We start from the raw sequence: 20,435 nt of genomic DNA on the forward strand, positions 1-20,435 counted from the left end.
TGGAGTCTAGTGAAGAGGCTTATGGGTGGTTGACATCACTTACTATGAGGTGTCATGCCCTCCCTTTTTGACCTCCAAGGAGTCTTTCTGCACATGTGTATTCAGGGAGGTCTCCTCAACTTTTAGAAGGTTGAATATGTGGTCTTCTATCTCTTATCTGGGCAGAGCTCAGCCTTCTCCATCATCCTGCTTTTATGCAGTTTCTGCTATTATGGAGCTTCTGTCCACAGGGGAGAAGCTGTCCAGCCTGGGGCCCATTTATCTCCTCCCTCAACCTGTGCTTCTGACTGATTGGCTATTAGTTGGAGTTCCCACCATCCCCTCCTCCAGTTTGGTAATTTGTTACAACAGCTCACAGGACTTGAGACTACTAAATTACCATTTTATCACAAAGGATATTGAAGGATATGAATGAACAGCCAGATGAAGAAATAGATAGGTTGGGGTCCAGAAGTGTCCTGAGCACTGGAGATTCTGTCTCCATGGAGCTGGGGTGAGCCCCCTCATATGAATGTGTTCACCAACCAGAAGCTCTCTGAACCCCATCTAGGGATTTTTATATAGGGGCCTTCATCACATGAGCATGATCAACCAACAACTCAATCTCCAGCCCACTCCTCTACCCAGATGATAGGGGACAGGGCCAAAAGTGCCAAGCTCCTAATCATGGCTTGGTCTCTCTGGTGACCAGCCCTGATCCTGAAGCCATCCAGGAAGCCACTCAGAGTCACTAAATTAGAACAAAAAGATCCTTCTTTCTGCCAGTAAATTCCAAGGGATTATGAGCTCTGTGTCATGAACTGGGTTCAAAGATGAAATATTTGAACAAGAAACGCTCCTAGTGTTCTTATCACTCAGGAAATTCCAAGGGATTTAGGAACTCTGCACCAGGAACCCAGGGCAGAGACCAATACATATTTTTTTCTATCATTTCACAGATGTGACCCGGAGAGCCTTAGCTCCATCACAGAACTCCTGATCTTTGTGCTTCCAAAACTCCCAGATGAATCTGTGTCACAAACTTACTTGTTCTCTCTGGAGGATGAGAGGGTTTGAAATTCAATAAAACATATCATAGTTTGTTATTTTGCCTACTTGTGTTTTCTAGTTTTTATACAATGAGCACACACCACTTGCATGATAAAGAGATTTGTAATAAGAAGAGTTTTTGATAGACACAAAGCCAGCAGCAGTGAGGCCAGGTGCTCTGGGTGGGAGAGCCCAGGGCTCCCACCCACTAGGGTGCAAGGGTTGCAGGGGAGTTACCCTGAGACTTCCCCATCCTCACCCCTGTTTCTGATGGCCCACAGCTGGCAGGACTTCAGACCTGGCCATGAGGTCAGCAGGACTGCTGGGTGTCCAGCCCAGTACATGCACTTGGGGCCCATTGCAGCCCTGCCCTGTGAGGGGCACAGACTAATTTTGGGGTGTAGCATCTCGAGGCGCAGGGGTAGGGCGATCCCCGAGGCTTGGTGAGAGTGCCAGGTGCAGGAACAGCTGCCTAGAACTGAGGAAGTGGAGCAATGAGTGTGAACAACTTCTTCAAGGAGCTTGGTTATTAAGAGGAAGGCAGCAGGGTCAAGAGGGCAGCTATGAGTTCCAGCACTAAGGACTCTGGGCACAATAGGGGCTTTGGGGACATTCTGGCTCTTCATGCTAATGGCAGGAGCTGTGGAGCTGGGGACATGGCTGCTGAGGGTCCTCTTCCTCCTACAGAGCTTGTCACTACTTCTTGTTTTTGTTGGCTGGGCTTCTGGCTCAGGTCTGCAGATAAACATGCAAGAATGTGACTACCTTACACACAAAAAGATTATAAAATGGCTAATACTATGATGTGTTTCTTATTCTTATACTTTCTTGGGGTTTCAGCTTTTACACCTTCTACCAGATACTACTTTTTTTTAAAAACACCTTTCTAAGATCTTGATAATCTTATCAGACACAAAAGTGAAAATAATATCATCTGTAGCAAAGACTTTGTTGTTCCTCAGTGTCTATTGTCTCATTCTTATTTAGTAACAGAACTCCTGACATTTAGCTGGCACATGGTAATCAGAAAAAGACTACACTTTTTGGCTTCCCTTGTAGCTGGGTGTGGCGCATGACTGAGATCTGGCCAAGGCCAATGGAATGAAATTGGAGCTTTGTGTGAGCTTCTAGAAAAAGTTCTTAAAGGAAGAAACTGTGCTCTACTATTCCTTTCTGCTGGCTGGGATGATGCAATGATGGCTGGATCTCAAGCAGCTGCTTTGTACCATGACATGGAAGCCAGATGCAGAAAATGGAGGCACAACAAAATGAAAAGAAAGGGACTCTGGACTGGTCTTCATCTTGAAGACAGGATTACATCAGTTATCGAGGCCTATTTGGTATTCACCCACTGCCGTGCTCCTCACCAGTGCCAGTACTACCCTCTTTCCCTACTCAGTTCTGACTACTTCCAGGACTGTTGTCTGTCTCACAAGATCCTGTTAAGGTATTTATCCTACATTTAGCCATTTAACAGGTATTTACTCAGGGCCTCTGCATGCCAGAGAGCTGTCGTAGTAAATGTCACAGCCCCCGATCCCCTGGTCTTGTGACACTGGCAGTGCTGGTAGGGAGAACAATAATAAACATCTGAGATAAGTGTTAGCTATTGTTGAGTAACCAACCACCCAACTCAGCAGATTAAAACAATCACATTTATTAGCTCACCTGCCTGCCAGCTGTCTGGGCAACTCTTCCCATCTGAGCCCAGCTTGGCTGCTCTTGCTGGTCTCCCTCTTGTGTCCAGCCTGTGGCAGCCTGTCTTGCATGGTCCCAGCTTGGCCCCCTGGGGTCTTGTCCTTCAGCAGGACAGCCCAGGTGTGCTCACACAGTTCTGGAAGTTTGGAAGAGAGGAGAGGGGATGCCACAAGCATTTTTTTCAAGCCTCTCCTTGGACTGAGTTTGTCCCTGCCTGACTGACCAAAGTCATCCCAGGGCCATGCCTGTAGTCAGAGTGGGAGGTTCCTACAAAGTTACAGGGCACAGGGCAAAGGAAGGCTGCTTAGCTGGAACCATTAGCACCATCAGTATAGCCTAATGGGTCAAAGTGTCAGAAATAAAGTAGCCATGTGGGAAGCTGGATAAAGGCCCAAAGGTATGATATGATGTCTGAGGGAAGGGCACTGCATGCAGAAAGAACAGCAATACATACCCCACAGCAGGATGTGCTCATGGTGTTGGTGGGATTTCCTCCCACTAAATCAGGAATGTGTTGTATTGGTCTGGGGAGGAGGGCAGGGGAGGCTTTCTCAGGGGCTAAAGCAGCATCTCATTCCCGAGTGTCCCTGTGGACAGGTTGGACATCTCAGGCTCCTCACCTCCAGAGCCACAGGCTCCTTGCACCTTGAGGTCACAGTGTACCTCAGGGCAGGAGAGTCTGTCCTCGATGTGGGGGAGGGTTGCAGATGTTGGGTCACATGCTTGTTTATAAGGCTGGCATCCAGCTTCCCAAGAAGATGATCCCAGGGCCTATCCAGCCCTGGAATCCTCTCATGGCTCCTTGGGAGGTGGCTGGCACATGGCCAATCCCTCCAGCAGCTGATTGGAATAAGGCACAGGGTAGAGTCCCATTGCCTGGTCTGAGACCCCTCTGGCAAATGCATCGAGCTGAAGTCCAGACAAGTTCTTGGATGTGGAGGGGTGCTGAGCTGCAGAGGGACTCAGAGACCCTCCATCCTACCAGGCACCTGTGGGATGATCTGGACATCTCTTCCCTGATAGCTCAGTTGGTAAAGAATCCACCTGCAATGCAGGAAACCCTGATTCAATTCCTGGGTTGGGAACATCCCCTGGAGAAGGGAAAGGCTACCCACTCCAGTATTCTGGCCTAGAGGAGTCCATGGACTATAGACTCGAAAAAAGAGTCAGAGAGTCAGACTCTCAGTCAAAGAGTCAGACACGACTGAGCGACTTTCACTTTCACTAGCCCAATCAGGGGACACACAAAGTTAGCCATCATAGTGAGTTTCTGTTCTTTGTAACAAATGATCCTAAATGACAGCGTTTGATTACCCGGTACTGCCTCCACCAGGAGGGTTTTAATCTTTGCGAATTTGATATTGGAAAAGTAGTCCTCAGTGTATTTTAATTTGCATTTGCATATTTTTTTGTGTGAGGTCAACATGTTTGCATATGTTTACTGGCCACTTATGTTTCTTCTTTTGTGAACTGCCTATGTCTCGGGGCTCACTCGTGAAAATGGTAGCAAGGTTGGATTTCCCTCGAAGTCCAGTGGTTAAGACTCTAGACTTCCACTCCAGAGGGTGCAAGCTTGATCCCTTGTTGAGGAACTAAGATCCCAAATGCAGCTCAGCCAAAATAATAATAATAAAGGAAACAAGGTCAAATTAGCTTTAAAAATGTAAAAAAAAAAAAAGGGGGGGGGCTTCCCTAGTGGCTCAGTGGTAAAGAATCCACCTATCAGTCCACGAATTAGATCCCTGATCCAGGAAGATCCCACATGCTGCACAACAACTAAGCCCACGCACCACACCTACTGAGCCTGTGCTCTAGAGCCTGAAAGCTGTACCTACTGAGCCCCTGTGCTGCAATTACTGAAGCCCACACACCCTAGAGCCTGTGTTCCACGACAGGAGAAACCACCGCAACGAGAAGCCCGAGTGTCACAAGTGGCGGCTAGAGAGTAACCCCCACGCGCGACTAGGAAAAGCCCACGCAGCAACGAAGACCCAGCACAGCCAAAAAAATAAAAAATAAATAAGAATGGCTTCCCTTTATTGAAGAGTTAGTACTTTTCAGCCCCAGCTTTCTAGATTTATTTCAATGAATCCTTGTGCCCTTTTCACAAGGGAGTGATAGAATTAATATTATCCCACTGTACAGAGGAGAGAAACTGAGGCTTGGAGAGAAACTCTGAGGCCACGGACAGCTCCTAAAATGTTTTTCTTTCTGATCTCGGGGTTGCAGGTATATTTCCAGTGTTTTGCCTGCCTTTTAACTTCACTTTCAGGATATTTTGAACAGAACTCTAGAGCTTTTATGCAACCAAAATTCTCCACCTCCTACAGTTTCTACTTGGAAAGACTTCCCCCACGAAAATATAAGCACAGATTCCTATGTTTTCTTTTGCTACTTTGATGGTGTCTTTGTCAACATCTGCATCTTTAATCCATTGGGAGTCAATTTAGATGAAGGTGGGAGGAACGATCCACATACTTTTTTCCACTAGAGCCTGTTTGGAACCGAACAGGCCTGGCTGATGGTCACATGACACCCTCGCCCTCATCCCAGTCTGCGGGCTGCAGAATTACTCAGGCACTGGAGGCCCCCCCCGCCTCCCGCCCCTTCAGCTCCTCAGCCCCCCTGCGGCTGTGGTGACCCCCCAGTCTCCCGGAGGCTGGGTCCTGTGGTGAGTGGAAGGAATTCTGGTGAACTCTGCTCACTCAGCAGTCCGGGCCTGGGGAGCTGGGCGGGGGCACAGGACTGTGGAAAATCACATGTGGTTTTCAAGTTGTCGGAAACCAAGAAAATCATTCGGCCAGTTGTGCGGACGACTAGACACTGTCTGGGAGACCCCGGGTCCCCTGGCTCTGGGAACCACCCTCCTGGTGAGCCTGAGCAGATTTATCCCCTGGTAACATCCAGACTGCAGACAGAGGGCGTTTCCAGGCCCCCCCCCCGAGAGGGAGGAGCAGAGAGACTGGGTGGGCCTGGGTCCTTCTTCCTTGGTCCCTGGAGGCAGACTCAGGACTCCAGGAGACTGGGAGGGCCTGGTGCTTGATCCTGGTGCCTAAGGTCCAGACACCATGCTTCCTGAGCCATCCAGTTTCACGCCTCCTTGGTCCCCGTCATTCTGGCCAGCTGGCCTGTGTCTGAGCTGCTGCCTTGGGGACCCAAACCTCCTGGTGCTCTGAGACTGCCCCAGTTAGAACTGCGACATACTGGTCCTTTTGGCAGGTGAGTTTCCCAACTCTGCTCAGGCTGAGGCACTAGGGTGGCTCCTGGTGATGCTCGAGTCTCAGCAGGATGGGCTGGTGGCCCCGTGGCCCTGTGGCCTGGTGCCAGAGACTATATTAACTGAAGGGAAAGAGCATTCAGTCTGGCCTCACAGACATACCATCACTGATGAGGACATGTCTCTTCCCCCTGAGCCCGAGTTTCCTCACATGAATACGGGGAAAGCTGCTGCACGTGCGCCACAAGAATTGAAATCCAGTCCACTGCCCACGTGCTGGGGCCCAAGACATGGGTTACCGATGTAAGGAGTCTGAGCCTGGAGAAGCAGAACCTCTCCCACAAGGAGCTCCCTTCCCTTTCACTCACCAGGCAGAGCTCCATATCCCTGGGGGTCAATGTCCACCCCTGTGCCCTCTGTTCCGGGGAGTCTAGTCACTCACATTCTGATCCCTCTGACCTGAACGTCTTCAGAGGAAGGCTACCTCCACAATTGTTGGGTCTCCGGGCCACATTCAGGCCTGGACCTTGTTGAAAGCTCTGTGGAGACCTGCCCAGTGAACACATGAGCTGCAGTCAGGGACACACACCCACAGTCACGTGCTCAGATTGCTGGGGACCCAGAGTGGAGGGGCTGGTGCTGTGGTGGGGTGGGGACTGGGAGGTGGAAGGTGATGAGATCACAGACCTTCTGGCCACAGTGACTTGGGATGAGGCAGTTCTGCTGCTGACATGGCTAGCGATCCTGGCAGGATGGCCTGGGGACATCTTTTCAGGCACTCAGGAAGCTGAGACATGGTGCCCCTTGGGGCAGAGACTCTGCTGAGACTGTTAGAATAGACTCACGGCTTGGGGCATCCTCCTCTAGGGACTCCTAACTTCCCTGGATGTGGAGAGTGGCTTGGATGGAACCACTCCATTGTCTCCCCATCTCGTGGGGAGGGTGTGGTCACCAGGTTTGTAGGACAGAAACTCTGAGGTCTTGTGGTGGGGGGAATGGGGTCAAAGTCACCTGGGATCCACCCTAGGAAGGAACTGATCCTCATTCTTCCCGAGGCTCCGGCCAGACTTGCCTCGAGGTCCAAATTGTCTGATGTGCAAAGACAGATGCTAATCTTGCTAGACATGGACTGTCTGAATGGGAGACCCTTCCAATCAGGGGTGGGGAGCTGCTAGTGGTCATGGAGTCACCCCCTCAACTTACAGCCTGAGAAAATCAAGTTATTCAAGGTCATAGTTTTAATAGTGGCTTCTGAGATGAGCTGGAGGAAGCAAGAAAGCCCTCTCCCCCTGCCCCAGGTCCATCCTGGGTCCCTCTTCTCACCCAGGAAGCTGTCGCATCTGAAAGATTAACAAGGCAAGCCCCCGCCCTACAGTGATTTCCCTACCCCTGTATGAATGACCCTACCATAGTGGGAAGAGGGTGGGTTCCATTCCTTCCCATCTCTGCTCCACCTCCTCACCCCCTCCCAATGTGGGAGCTTCTGGCTCCCCACCCCGCTGGGGGCATTACTGAAAGGGGCCAAATGGCCCTGGTGCCCCAACATGACAGCTTTGCCTACATGTCCACCCCCTCCTGCCCTTCACTGCAACCCACAGGGCCTCCTCATTGCACCATTCCTCCCAGATGGACCTTGCTACACACCTCTGGAGTGTCCCTGCTCCTGACCCAAGGTGGCAGCACCCTGCACCCCATCCCAGTCTCTCTCCTGAGGCCCTCCCACCCTGGCAGGCAGCCCTCCTACAATGGCCTTTCTCAATGGCTCTCAGAGGTGAGCTCTTGGCCCATGAGCTAAACAGGACCCACCCCAGTCTGGTCAGAGCTTGAGAGCACAGGCCACACCTCTTCCTCTCCCCACCATGGCATCTGTGGGCTCCACCAGCCTGACCTTCACAAGGCTGCAGGAAAACTTTACGCATACCATCTCCCTCCCTCCCCAGCCCATGTCAGCTGCCCCCAGAATGCCGCCTCCCCACTCTGGAAGCAGCAAGGATAGGTCCACCAGGGTGAGACATCACTTTGCCTCTGCCTGTCAAGTCCAGTCCTGTTGTGGCCCCTAGGGCAGGCCTCACTGTGCCCGAGGGAAAGGCCCAGGCTTCTCCATAGGAAGCTGGAGGTGGGGGGCAGTGGGGGGCCCAAGATGTCTGGCAGACTCCCAGACTAGCTCAGGAGAATCCTTGGACCTGGATACAGATGCCCCACCTGCTGGCAAGGGGCGCTGGACCCCAGGAGGGTGAGTGGCAGCCACAGGAGACATCAAGCCTCCCACCTCTTGGCCTGCCTCTTCCTGGCCTGGGCTGCTGCCCTTGGGGAGTTTGGCTTAGATGACAGGGCTCCTCAGCAGACAGGCGTCTCCTCATGGGCCCAGGTCTGCGCGACTTCCTGAGTGCAGGTCTGAAAGCTGAGTGGAGTCCCAGCCCTGCTCCCTGAGGGGAGATACAGGCCTGGCACAGACAGCAGTCACCACCCCCCTCACCTGCCCAGACCCTCAAGGGAGGCGGGGAGGGCCCCCAGCCCCCTGCCTCCCCACTCCAGGGCCCAGCTTCCCACAAGTCCTTGCTCATGTTCCTGTCGGTGACTCACTGTGGCTGAGGAAAAGTTTCTCTTTATTTCTTTTTAATTTTCTTATGGCTTCTATTTTCCCTGGCAGAGGATGTGGAGCTCAAATCTGATCCATGTGTGAGCCAGCTGAACTTGGGAGCTGTTCCCAGGGAAGTGACGTTCTAGAGCTGCCCCCTCCCCTGAGCCTCGGGCCTCCCTACTGGACACACTCAACTGGGGGCCACAGAACAAATTCCAAGACAGAAGTTTCGAGAACGATGATTCAGAGGCTCGCAGAGGACATTTATGGGTAAGAGCTTGCTCCATCCTACTCTGCCAGGACAGCAGGGCAGGGTCAGCACAGGGACAAGGAGGCCTGACTAGGGGTGGGGGTGAGGCGTGCTCCGAGAGCCCAGGTGGGTGGCCTTGGTCTCCTCAGGGAAGCGACAGGAGCTGGGAGTGAAGGGAGGGCCTTGGAAGAAAGAGGTGAGAGAAGGCAGAGCCCCCTGGGTCCTGCCCCTGCCCCCAGTTCGGGGCTGAGCCAGCAGCCCCCACAGCGCTCCTCAGCTGCCTCCTGTTCATCATCTCAGGGCCTCCTGAGACAGACAACCTTGGTTCAGGGCTGAGTGCTGCTAAACTTGTCCCATAGGCTCCAGGTGTACTTTTCTTGCTTCCTTATCCCATCAAGGAGGAATGTTCTGGGAGCTCTGGCCTTGGGTGTCATACCCATCTGAAGCCAGCCAACACTTGCCCTTTGAGAAGCCACGTGGAAATACCAGGCATGCATGGCAGCACATGGCACCCATGGCAGACATTACTAATCGATCTGGGATTGTCTGACTAACCCATCTATGTACCACAACCCCACACCCCCCGCCCACCCCCCCCCCCCGCAATCAATGCGATAGATGGAGGCACAGGAAACACAGTTTTAAAAAACTGGGATCTGGTAAGAGGAAAGAGAGGAATGCCTGTTTGTCCTTGTTGGGATGTCAGCTTTTGGGAAAACAGTGTATCCCTAGAGGTCAAGCAATGTTCACCAAGGAAACAGTAAAAGAAACTATAGGGGAAGAGGTCTGCCCGAAAACATCTGTGGCTCCGATTCAGGTGGTGAGTGATCTGTTCCCATGGCAGGTTCCAGCACACAGCTTTGCACCCACCAACTCTCTCAGCTGGTGCACGTCCTCAGGAGTAGTGTCTTATCTGCTGCCTCCTGCCTCCTTTCTGGGGTTCTTAATCTGGGGTCCCTCCCTTTGCTGCTGGGAGTTCAGGAGAGGGCAAGAACGCCCTGAACTTGTATAGAAATTGCTGTGTCCGGGCTGAGTCCCTCCATGCCCCTGACAGCCCATTTCTATGAATGATGCATACAATTTAATAAAATGTGAAAGGCATCTCCTCCTTCCTTGCTCCATCTCTGACTCCCCTCCAAACTTGTCCTTGTATGTCAGTATCGTCGGAAGGCAGAGGCAATCTTAAATGGGGGATCCTACTTCCAACAGAGCAGTTAGCCCGTCCTCAGGGCAGTTTTGCACCTGTCCCTGGCTACAGTGAATTCCCAAAGTGTGGTGTCTCCCTGAGGGCCAGCATAGGAACGGGCTCTCATGGACCTAAGGGGTTAGCTGAATGTCTGATTGAAGACTCCAGAGACAGGAAAGGATGGGTTGGGACTCTCCTGCGGGTCTGTAGAGGGGGTAAGGTCCCCGAGGCGAGGCCAGAATCCATAGCTTAGCTCTGCTCTCAGGGTTCCCGCTCACCTCCAGCAGGCTCTGGGGCATCCCTGGGGCACCGCCTCCAGTTCCCATCTGGCTTGGAGGTGGTATTGCAGACAGAGCTGGGCAGGGGCGTCGGAGCCCTGCCACTAGCACCCTCAGGACCTCACAATCCCTCCAACCCTCCTTCCCCTGGGCCTTCCTTCCTAGGCGCGGGGCCCAGGTCCGGGACACCGCCCGCAGTTCCCACTTCGGGAAGTGCCAAGCGCGCGCGGCGCCTGGACTGCTCAGCCCCCCCGCAGCCCCTCCGTCCACGCCCGGCTCCTCCTCCTCCTCCTCCTTCCCCCCGGGTGGGGGGAGCCGGCTCCGGAAGCCCCGGCGCCCCCGCCCCGGCCGCCACTGGCGCTTTGGAGAAGGCGGTCCGCGCGGGAGCGCGCCACGCGGGACCTGAGCTCCCAGCCGCCGCCAGCGCCTTGGAGCCCCCTGACCATCCCTGAGCCCCCACCGACCCCTGAGTCACTGCCTGGCCCGGAGCACCCCCGCGCCGCAAGCCGGAGTCCCCTACCCACCCCTAATCCTCCCACCCGCCCCTCCCCGGATCACCCCCCACCCCTCCCCTAACAACCCCCGCCTACCCCCCGCCGCTCCGGAGTCCCCTGCCCGCCCTTCCCAGGACCCCCCTCCCCGCACCTCTCCCCCGGAGCCCCCTCCCCAGCGCCCCTGCCTCCTAGTGTGTGCTGTGACCATGGCGGCCCTGCTCGGGGCACCCCTGCTCGGCTGCCTCCTGGTGCTGCTAGCGCTGTGCCCCGGGGGGCGCCCGCAGACGGTGCTGACCGACGACGAGATCGAGGAGTTCCTCGAGGGCTTCCTGTCCGAGCTGGAGTCCGAGCCCCGGGAGGACGACGTGGAGGCCCCACCGCCCCCTGAACCCACCCTTCCCGCCCGCAAACCCCAGACAGGGGGCAAGCCGGGGGCGCGTCCGGGGGTGGCCGAAGAGGGTAAGAGCTTTGGGTAGGGGTGGCCCTTGGCGTGATGGGGGGCCGCCCGGACAGCCGTGCACCACAGGTGAGAATGGCGGGCCTCGGTAGGGTTTGGCCGATGTCCAGTCTGCCCAGCGTGAGGAATGGATCCGTAAGGCACAAGAGAGCCCAGATGTCTGGCGGGACAGTGTGCCAGGCAGAGGTCAGCGCTGGCTGGTAGCCCTCTGAGGTTGGGGACACATCCAGCAGGTCCGCTACCCAGTGGATTGGGTCCTCCCAGTCCCTGTTGCACAGCCCGCAAACCCCTGGAGGGACTAGACTCGAGCTAACAGGGGACTCGGCAGCCCCCTCCCCAGGGTAGTGTGAAGGTGATGGGCCCTGCTGTCTCAATGGGGCCACTCAGCCTGATTGTGGCACACACTGTCTGTGCCACACCACTGCCAGAGACCCAGCATCCAGCCTCCCCTGGGAAGGATCCCCAGCACTCTGCTGCCTGGCCTCCTACTCCAGGAGTACAGAGGCAGGGAAGGGGCTGCAGAAGACCTCCTGTCTCCTCAAGGCTTCCAGGAGCAGCGGGCAGTGATCCAAGGTTATTGTGAGGATTAAATGAGGTGATACATCACCAAAGCATTTAGCCTAGTGCCTCTTATATAATCAGTTGTCAATAAATCTTAGCTGTTTATCATGACCTTCTGGAAGGTGGGCAAGGGTCTTGCTGATCTCTCTCCCAGGAGACTTCCAAGGCACCATCCATCACTCCTGAGGTCAGCAGCCCCTCCCCTTTGTCCTGCTCTAGATCTTTCCTGGCTCCTCCCCCACCCCGGGGGATGGGTTCTGGGACCCGTCTCAGCACCCCTCTCCATTCCAGGATTGCTGTCCCGGCCTCTTGCTTGCTGCTGGGGCAGCTCTGTTTCTCCTGGCTGTCTGCATTTTGTAGATTTTCCTGTATTTCAGTCACGTGGCCCCCACAACTCCATTATATTTTCAGCGGCATTTGCTCAGGGTCCTGGAAGATTCCTACAGGCAACCCCAGGCCCTGCCCTTGCTCCCTCCCTCCCCCAGACTCTGAGATGGGCAGGCATCTGCAGTACTTGCCTGTCCCTCTGGCCTCTGCATGGCCCTAGGATACCCTGTGGTTATGGCTTCCAACCTGCCCCAGGCTCCTTAGTCCTGGACGGGGGATCATGCATGCGTATCCCTTTTCTGTGAAGCTTTTCTAGCTCCAGGGGGGCCCCAGGCCCATGCCCTTTACTTTGTGTGAGAGGAATGAGACTGCCTCCCCCTTCAGACTGGGTGCTCCTTCAGGCCTGGTGGCTTAGTCACCCTCTGCTCTTTCCATGACCAGCACAGAATAGTGAGCCCTGACTGGCCAAGGGGCCATGTGGAGAAAGAGTGGATTGTGAGGTGCTTCTTGGGCAGATGGGAGGATGAGGGCCTGCTCCTGAGAAGCTGAGCCAACCAGGCCAAGGTGTGGTGGTGATAACATGTCTCGCAGACAGAAAGCCTGGGTTCCAACCCCAGCTCTTCCATGACCACAAGTGGCTTAACCTCTCAGTTTCCTTGATTTGGGAAACACAGAACTACCAACAGCCCCTTTGCCCACCTTGCGTGGGATACCTAGGGCATAGAGGGAGCTCTTCATTGATTTGACCTGAATGTGCATCTTGAACAGTGCCTCCGGGAAAAGCTAAAGACAAAGGGAAGAAAGGGAAGAAGGACAAAAGCCCCAAGGCGACCAAGCAGCCCCCGGAGGGGTCCTCTAGGCCTCCCAAAAAACCCAAGGAGAAGCCACCCAAGGAGAAACCTCCCAAAGCCACCAAGAAGCCCAAGGAAAAGCCACCCAAAGCCACCAAGAAGCCCAAGGAGAAGCAGCCCAAGGAGAAGCCCCCCAAGGAGAAGCCCCCCAAGGAGAAGCCCCCCAAGGCCACCAAGAAGCCCAAGGAGAAGCCCCCCAAGGCCACCAAGAGGCCTCTAGCTGGGAAGAAGCTCTCCATCCCAACCCCCTCTGAAAGCCCGCAATGGCCACTGCCCCCACTCCTCAGCCCTGACCACGAGGAACTACCCCAGGAGGGAGGTGTGTACTGGGCTCTTCTGGGGTTCAGCGGCTCTGACCTTCTGGGCTGCAGAGGGTGGTGGTGAGGGTGGGTCCCTGAGTCCCTGCCTCTTGCAGACCCTCAGACCAGATGGGTGCTGGGGCCTCATTGTTGTCATGGACACAGCAATTCAGCTGAGGCTCCCACAGTACCACTCCTTCCCTGGGGAGGGAGTGTTTGGTGGCCTCGTGGGTGGGGCTAGCTCTCCACGGTCCTGGGCTCTGACCCTTGAGCCCCCCAAGAGCCACCTGCCCGTGTGTTACTGGGCTGTGAGCCTGCAGGGTACCCCCCTGCTGGGACAGCAGATCCTCCCAGACAGCGGTGCCTGGATTCCCCAGAAAACTATCCAGCTCTCTGTCCCTCCAGAAGTGCCAGCAGGGTGCTAAGGGCCCAAGCAGCCCAGGCCTCCCTGGGAGTGAGCTGTTCAGAGGGTGTCAGCAGGGCCCAGGTCTTGTGGAGCCTTGCTGTGGAGCCAGTGGTCAGGGTAGGCCTCCCATCCACACGCCCCTGGGGTCTGTGTTGCAGGTGGACCCCTCCCAGATCCCTGGGGGGGTCCAGGAGAAGAAACCGACGTGGAGCACCAGCCTGGTGAGTGGGCACCAGCCACCTGGCCTCAAGGGACCAATCACCTTGGCCTGCTGGGTTTCCAGGGTGGGGCTAGGTGGGGGCATCAGGGAGTATCTTCCACGAGGTGGCCACAAGCACTCTCCCCCAGAACCGGAGGAGGAGACGGAGCAGCCCACGCTGGACTACAATGACCAGATAGAGCGGGAAGACTACGAGGACTGTGAGTAGGGTCCACCGTCAGGGAGGCCCACCTGCCCTGCCTCCCCAGCTAGATCCTGACCCCTTGCCCGGGTTTATGATAGTCCACTCGGAGGCCCCACCTTCCCTGACCTTGGCCCGGCTCAGAGCCCACCCTCTGCCCTAGTTGAATACATCCGCCGCCAGAAGCAGCCCAGGCCACCCCCCAGCAGAAGAAGACCAGAGAGGCCCTGGCCTGAGCGCCCTGAGGAGAAGGCTGAGCCGCCTGGGCGGGGCTTTGAGGCCCCAGAGGAGAAGATCGGTAGGATGTGGGCAGACTTGGGGTGGGGGTGCCAGGAGAGGGGGCTCTGGCCCACCCCTGCCTCCCACCTCCACAGAGCCGCCACCTCTGAAGCCCCTGCCACCCCCGCTGCTCCCCGACTATGAGGACGGCTACGTGATCCCCAACTACGATGACAGTGAGTGCCCAGGGCCCCCCGCCTGCCACAGCTGCATCCCAAAGCCAAGCCACCTGTATCTCCAGCTTGGTGGCAGTGACCTTACCAACCCCACTGTCCCCGCCACCCCCTCCAAGCTGCCTGCCCTCATCTGATCTCTTCCGTCAGGCTGGTCTTCCTGGCTCCTGAACTTAGCTCTTCCCTGTTGCCCTCTGTTCTGGCCTATTCTTCCTCAGCTCCGTGGGTGTCACTCTCTGACCCTCCTGAGCTCCGCCGGTCCTAGCCACCCCTCACCCCTCGGGACTTTCTTCCCTTCAAAGCTGCCGCCTTCCTCTCTCTCCTGCAGGGTCCCTTTGGACTCCATTCCCTTCCTCATCTTGCCCACTGGGCTCCTGTGAACCTGGCTGGGAGCTCCTGGGGTGGGGTCCTGGGACCAGCCTCAGGCCTTCTCATCAGGACTCTCCCTCCCCACAGTGGACTATTACTTCCGGCCTCCTAAGCCCCAGAAGCCCGACACTGGCCTGGAAACAGATGAAGAGAAGGAAGAGCTGAGTGAGTGGACCCAGACTGTCCCCACCCCTGGGCCAGCCCCCAGTGCAGGCCTGACCCCCACAACACCTGCCTCCTGAACTCCGGGGCTAAGCCAACAGGACCCTCCCACCTTCCATCCTTCAGAGAAACCCAAAAAGGAGGGCAGCAGCCCCAAGGAAGAGGAGACAGATGACAAATGGACTGTGGAGAAGGGCAAGGACCCCAAAGGTGTGTCTCTGGGGGCTGGGGGCTCAGCCTACACAGCATGGGTCCTTGCGAGAGGCCAGCCAGACTCCCAGATGCTCTGGGACCCTTATCACTGCCTCCTCCCTTTGTTGCCCCCCAGGGCCCCGGAAGGGTGAGGAGTCGGAGGAGGAGTGGGCTCCAGTAGAGAAAATCAGTGAGTGAGGGGTGTAGAGGCTAGGGTGTGTAAGGACAGCCGGGGTTGGAGGGGTTGCAGGATGGATATGGGGACAGGGGTGTGGTGGGGGCTGTGGGTATGTGTGGGGGCTGTAGGGTGGGTATGAGGGCTGTGGGGCGGGGCAATAGCAGCTGGGTAAGCATGATGGGAGAAGTGACCCATCCAAGGCCACATGCGAGTCCCAAACCCAGATTTCCTGCTGGTACTCTAGGCCTCCAGGACTCTCTCCTGCTCTTAAAGTCCTGTGGTGCAAAAGGGAGAGACCCTGGAGTGTCTGCCCTGGGCCTGACCCCAGGGACAGAGCTCGGGGCACAAGGCAGGTGTGCAGATGGCCCTGATACAGACAATGCCTGTGACGGGTCAGGCCCTGGGGTGGTCGCCCCTGTGATTTCATGTAGGCCTCATGGCCCCTTGGCACCTGGCATCCTCAGCACATTCCCCGGAGGTGGAACCTGAGGCCCAAGGAGGGGAAGTATGGGCTGGGGTGGAGCTGCCCTAACTGGCACCTCCTGACGTGAGGGGAAGTGGGTACTGGGATCCTCCATTCTGGGTTTGGTGAAGGGAGGGACCGATGGAGGGGTGGAGCCAATGGGCCACTAGCCTGGGGTGCCGTGTCTCCAGAGTGCCCCCCCATCGGGATGGAGTCACACCGCATTGAGGACAACCAGATCCGGGCCTCCTCCATGCTGCGCCACGGCCTGGGTGCACAGCGAGGCCGGCTCAACATGCAGGTGGGTGTCAGATTGGGCCCTTCTCCCCGCTGCGTAGGGGCCCCCTGCACGCTCAGCCTCCCTGCTGTCCCTGACAGGCTGGCGACACTGAGGACGACTACTACGATGGGGCGTGGTGTGCTGAGGATGACTCCCAGACCCAGTGGATAGAGGTGGACACGAGAAGGACCACCAAGTTCACAGGCGTCATCACCCAGGGCCGCGACTCCAGCATCCAGTACGTCTGCCGGGCTCACAGGCACTCGGTAGGGATGGGTGGCTCCAGACATGGCTCTGAGTCCCGTTCAGAACCGTCTGGTGGGTTCTCCAGGGCCCCCACCCCGTCTCCTTGGTTATGGCCTGTCAGCTCCCTGAGTCCAGATGAGCAAAGCAACCACCCACAGCCATGCAGCAGGCATGGCAGCCTCTCTAGACCCCCAGCTAGCCCCACATGTGCTAGCTCTGGGTTCTTGGGCTCAGAAGAGAGGGCTCAGGCCGCTTGAAGGCCTGGGCCTTAGCCTGGGGTGGGGAGAGCAGCCTTGCCCTGACCACCATCTGCCCCCCAGTGACGACTTTGTGACCTCCTTCTTCGTGGGCTTCAGCAACGACAGCCAGACGTGGGTGATGTACACCAACGGCTACGAGGAAATGGTGGGCACCTGAGCCCTTGGCTCTACCCTCCTCGTCTGGGCCACAGGTGGGTCTCCGCCGGGGTTGGGGGCTGCTCTTAGGCCTGCCTCTTCCCAGACCTTCCACGGGAACGTGGATAAGGACACGCCCGTGCTGAGCGAGCTCCCGGAGCCGGTAGTGGCCCGTTTCATCCGCATCTACCCACTCACCTGGAACGGCAGCCTGTGCATGCGCCTGGAGGTGCTGGGGTGCCCCGTGTCCCGTGAGTGCCTGGGGCTGGCAGGGGCACGGACGGGTGGCTGGGGCAACCTGGGGTGGGCTGGCAGGTGGACTGCTCAAGGTCCTGCCTTCTCTGCAGCTGTCCACAGCTACTACGCGCAGAACGAGGTGGTGACCACCGATGACCTGGACTTCCGGCACCACAACTACAAAGACATGCGGCAGGTGGGGTGCTTGTCCTGAGGCTGGGTCCTGTCCAGGCACTGGGCTCAGGGCTAACAGGTGCTTCCCCACAGAACAGACAGGGCCGTGGGAGAGGCATGGTCACTGGGGGTGGGTTGGGGGCAGGGGGCAGGCTGTGTAACTCCCTGTCTTTTCTGGCACCCAGCTGATGAAGGTGGTGAATGAGCAGTGCCCCACGATCACCCGCACATACAGCCTGGGGAAGAGCTCGCGAGGGCTCAAGATCTATGCCATGGAGATCTCGGACAATCCCGGGGATCACGAGCTGGGTGAGGGCCCCTGCAGCCCCCAGGACCCCCTGGAAGCCTGGTCCTCCCCAAGCCCAACAGATAGAGGCAAGGCCCGGTATTGCAGCTGAGCCTGCACTGTTGATGTTGCCAGCTCACCACCTCTCACCTGTGTCTTTGGAGCCCCTCCTGGGCCCTGCAAGCCTCAGCCACTCCCAGTCTCCTGGGAATGAGGCCGGTTTGGGTCCTTCCTCAGATCCCCTGAGCCTCAGGCCTCAGGAGGCTGGCTGGTTGCTGAGGTTCCTACCCTCACAGGGGAGCCTGAGTTCCGCTATACAGCTGGTATCCACGGCAATGAGGTGCTGGGCCGAGAGCTGCTGCTCCTACTCATGCAATACCTGTGCCGCGAATACCGCGATGGGAACCCACGCGTACGCAGCCTGGTGCAGGACACGCGCATCCACCTAGTGCCCTCGCTGAACCCTGACGGCTACGAGGTGGCAGCGCAGATGGTGGGTGGAGGGTAGGGGGTCAGGGTGGGGCCTGGTGGGGCAGGGCTGGGAATGGGCTGCTGATGCTGACCCCCTCTTTCCCGGCTTCCCCAGGGCTCAGAGTTTGGGAACTGGGCACTGGGTTTGTGGACGGAGGAGGGCTTTGACATCTATGAGGACTTCCCGGATCTCAACTCGGTGCTCTGGGGAGCTGAGGAGAGGAAATGGGTCCCCTACCGGGTGCCCAACAATAACCTGCCCATCCCTGAACGCTACCTCTCTCCAGATGCCACGGTGAGGCCACAGCCTGGCCAATAGGGCCTGGGGGCAAGTCCCGGTAGAGCTTGGGACTTGGGGGTGGGTTGAGGGAGACTGAGCCCAGGTGCTGAGACTGCAGGGTCTCCGAGGGACCAAGGGGATGTGAGTACTGCTGAGGGGTCTGCATGGCAGATGATGGAGGCTGTGGACCAGACCTCTCCCCTGGCCACCCCCAGGTATCCACGGAGGTCCGGGCCATCATTGCCTGGATGGAGAAGAACCCCTTCGTGCTGGGGGCAAACCTGAACGGTGGCGAGCGGCTTGTGTCCTACCCCTATGATATGGCCCGCACACCCAGCCAGGAGCAGCTTCTGGCTGCGGCCATGGCAGCCGCCCGGGGAGAGGATGAAGAAGAGGTATCTGAGGCCCAGGAGACCCCAGACCACGCCATCTTCCGCTGGCTGGCCATCTCCTTCGCCTCTACCCACCTCACCATGACTGAGCCCTACAGGGGAGGATGCCAAGCACAGGACTACACTGGTGGCATGGGCATCGTCAATGGGGCCAAGTGGAAACCCCGCTCTGGGAGTGAGTTGGCCTGGGAGGGTCTGTGGTGGGGCATTTGGCATGGGCAGGGGTGACTGCGGCTCTGTGTCTGCCCCGCCCAGCTATCAACGACTTCAGCTACCTGCACACCAACTGCCTGGAGCTCTCCATCTTCCTGGGCTGTGATAAGTTCCCTCATGAGAGCGAGCTGCCCCGAGAGTGGGAGAACAACAAAGAAGCTCTGCTCACCTTCATGGAGCAGGTGTGGGGGCCACCGTGGGGACTGGCGGAGGGGTGGGGCAGCATTTGGGGAGAGGCTGGTGAAGGGCTGGGGGACCTCCTGGACAGGACAGGGAAACAGCCTGGGGGGAGGCCATGTAGACACCACCTTGCCTCCTCCCTGCAGGTTCACCGTGGCATCAAGGGGGTTGTGACAGACGAGCAAGGCATCCCGATAGCCAATGCCACCATCTCCGTGAGTGGCATTAACCACGGAGTGAAGACAGGTACACAAGTGTACAACTATACCCCACTTCCCAAGATGGGGGACCAAACCTATGCATGCCCTTGGCAAAACAAGTCTGGCCTGCCCTGCCCAGGAAGTCCCTGCTCCTCTGGATCCTGACCAGAGGGAGGGCTGGAGGGGCTGCAGGTTTCTCAGACAGAGGTGGGGCCTGGGAGGGAGGGGGCACTCCTAGATAGCCAAACCCATCCTCCCTCTGCAGCCAGTGGTGGCGATTACTGGCGTATCCTGAACCCTGGTGAGTACCGCGTGACGGCCCACGCGGAGGGCTACACCCCAAGCTCGAAGACCTGCAACGTGGATTACGACATTGGGGCCACTCAGTGCAATTTCATCTTGGCTCGCTCCAACTGGAAGCGCATCCGTGAGATCATGGCCATGAACGGGAACCGGCCCATCCCACACATCGACCCATCGCGCCCCATGACCCCCCAGCAGAGGCGCATGCAACGCCGCCGCCTGCAGTATCGGCTGCGCATGCGCGAACAGATGCGGCTCCGACGCCTCAATGCCACCACGAGCCCGGCCACGACCCCCACATCGCCCCCTCCCACTCCAACACTGCTCCCCACTGCCGACCTTGCCCCCTCCCCAGCCCCAAGTTCTACACTGGGGCCCTGGCAGTTTCTACCAGAGACCACAGTCAATTGGGAGGAATCGGAAACGGAGACGGAGACGGAGACGGAGACCTACACGGAGGTGGTGACGGAGTTTGGGACAGAGCTGGGGCCTGAGGAGGAGGAAGGGGAGGAAGGGGAAGGAGAGATGGTCACGGGCCCAGACTTCCCCTTCACCACAGTTGAGACCTACACAGTGAACTTTGGGGACTTCTGAGAACAGGTCTGCCAACGCACGAGCTCGCACCAGTAGTCACACTGCCCTGACCCGCTCCGCGGCCATCAGCACAGGGAAGGCCCCCCGGTGTGGGTTCTGCCAGGAGGGGGCATGAATGTGATGGAGACCTAAGAGCCAGGGTCACCTGCTTCTCCGCTGCAGGACTGGGATGGGGCTGGACGAGCAAGCCCCAGGGCAGACTTCTCAACCACTTGCCCAGGCCACACCAATAAACCAAGCTCACTGGCAGATGTATCACTGACCACTTGCCATCCTGACCAGCCAGGAGAGGGGAGGAGTAGGGAGGCTCCTTCCACAGGAGTGCCCCAGCCC

At 57.4% G+C, this 20,435-nt stretch overlaps 1 protein-coding gene across 1 annotated transcript; it reads left to right on the top strand.

The window, feature by feature from the left end:
- The first annotated feature begins 8,674 nt into the window (after positions 1-8,674).
- AEBP1 (AE binding protein 1) lies at positions 8,675-20,357 on the top strand. Its single transcript, XM_005899413.3, has 22 exons — positions 8,675-8,795; positions 10,405-11,192; positions 12,847-13,248; positions 13,793-13,855; positions 13,983-14,054; positions 14,199-14,333; positions 14,410-14,490; positions 14,944-15,021; positions 15,145-15,228; positions 15,347-15,400; positions 16,043-16,152; positions 16,230-16,369; positions 16,698-16,782; positions 16,879-17,023; positions 17,120-17,205; positions 17,369-17,492; positions 17,766-17,962; positions 18,056-18,235; positions 18,436-18,787; positions 18,868-19,007; positions 19,152-19,251; positions 19,471-20,357. The coding sequence occupies exons 2-22, from the start codon at positions 10,940-10,942 to the stop codon at positions 20,100-20,102; spliced, it is 3,513 nt and encodes a 1,170-aa protein (XP_005899475.2). The 5' UTR covers positions 8,675-8,795; positions 10,405-10,939; the 3' UTR covers positions 20,103-20,357.
- Positions 20,358-20,435: the final 78 nt, after the last annotated feature.

The sequence above is a fragment of the Bos mutus genome, chromosome 4 (assembly GCF_027580195.1).
Source record: "Bos mutus isolate GX-2022 chromosome 4, NWIPB_WYAK_1.1, whole genome shotgun sequence".
Taxonomy (NCBI): domain Eukaryota; kingdom Metazoa; phylum Chordata; class Mammalia; order Artiodactyla; family Bovidae; genus Bos; species Bos mutus.

Coding starts and splice junctions, on each gene's coding strand:
- AEBP1 (XM_005899413.3), top strand. CDS start 10,940: ATGGCGGCCCTGCTCGGGGCACCCCTGCTCGGCTGCCTCCTGGTGCTG. Junction 17,024..17,119: donor GCTGGGGTGCCCCGTGTCCC/GTGAGTGCCTGG, acceptor CCTTCTCTGCAG/CTGTCCACAGCTACTACGCG. Junction 19,008..19,151: donor TGCTCACCTTCATGGAGCAG/GTGTGGGGGCCA, acceptor TCCTCCCTGCAG/GTTCACCGTGGCATCAAGGG.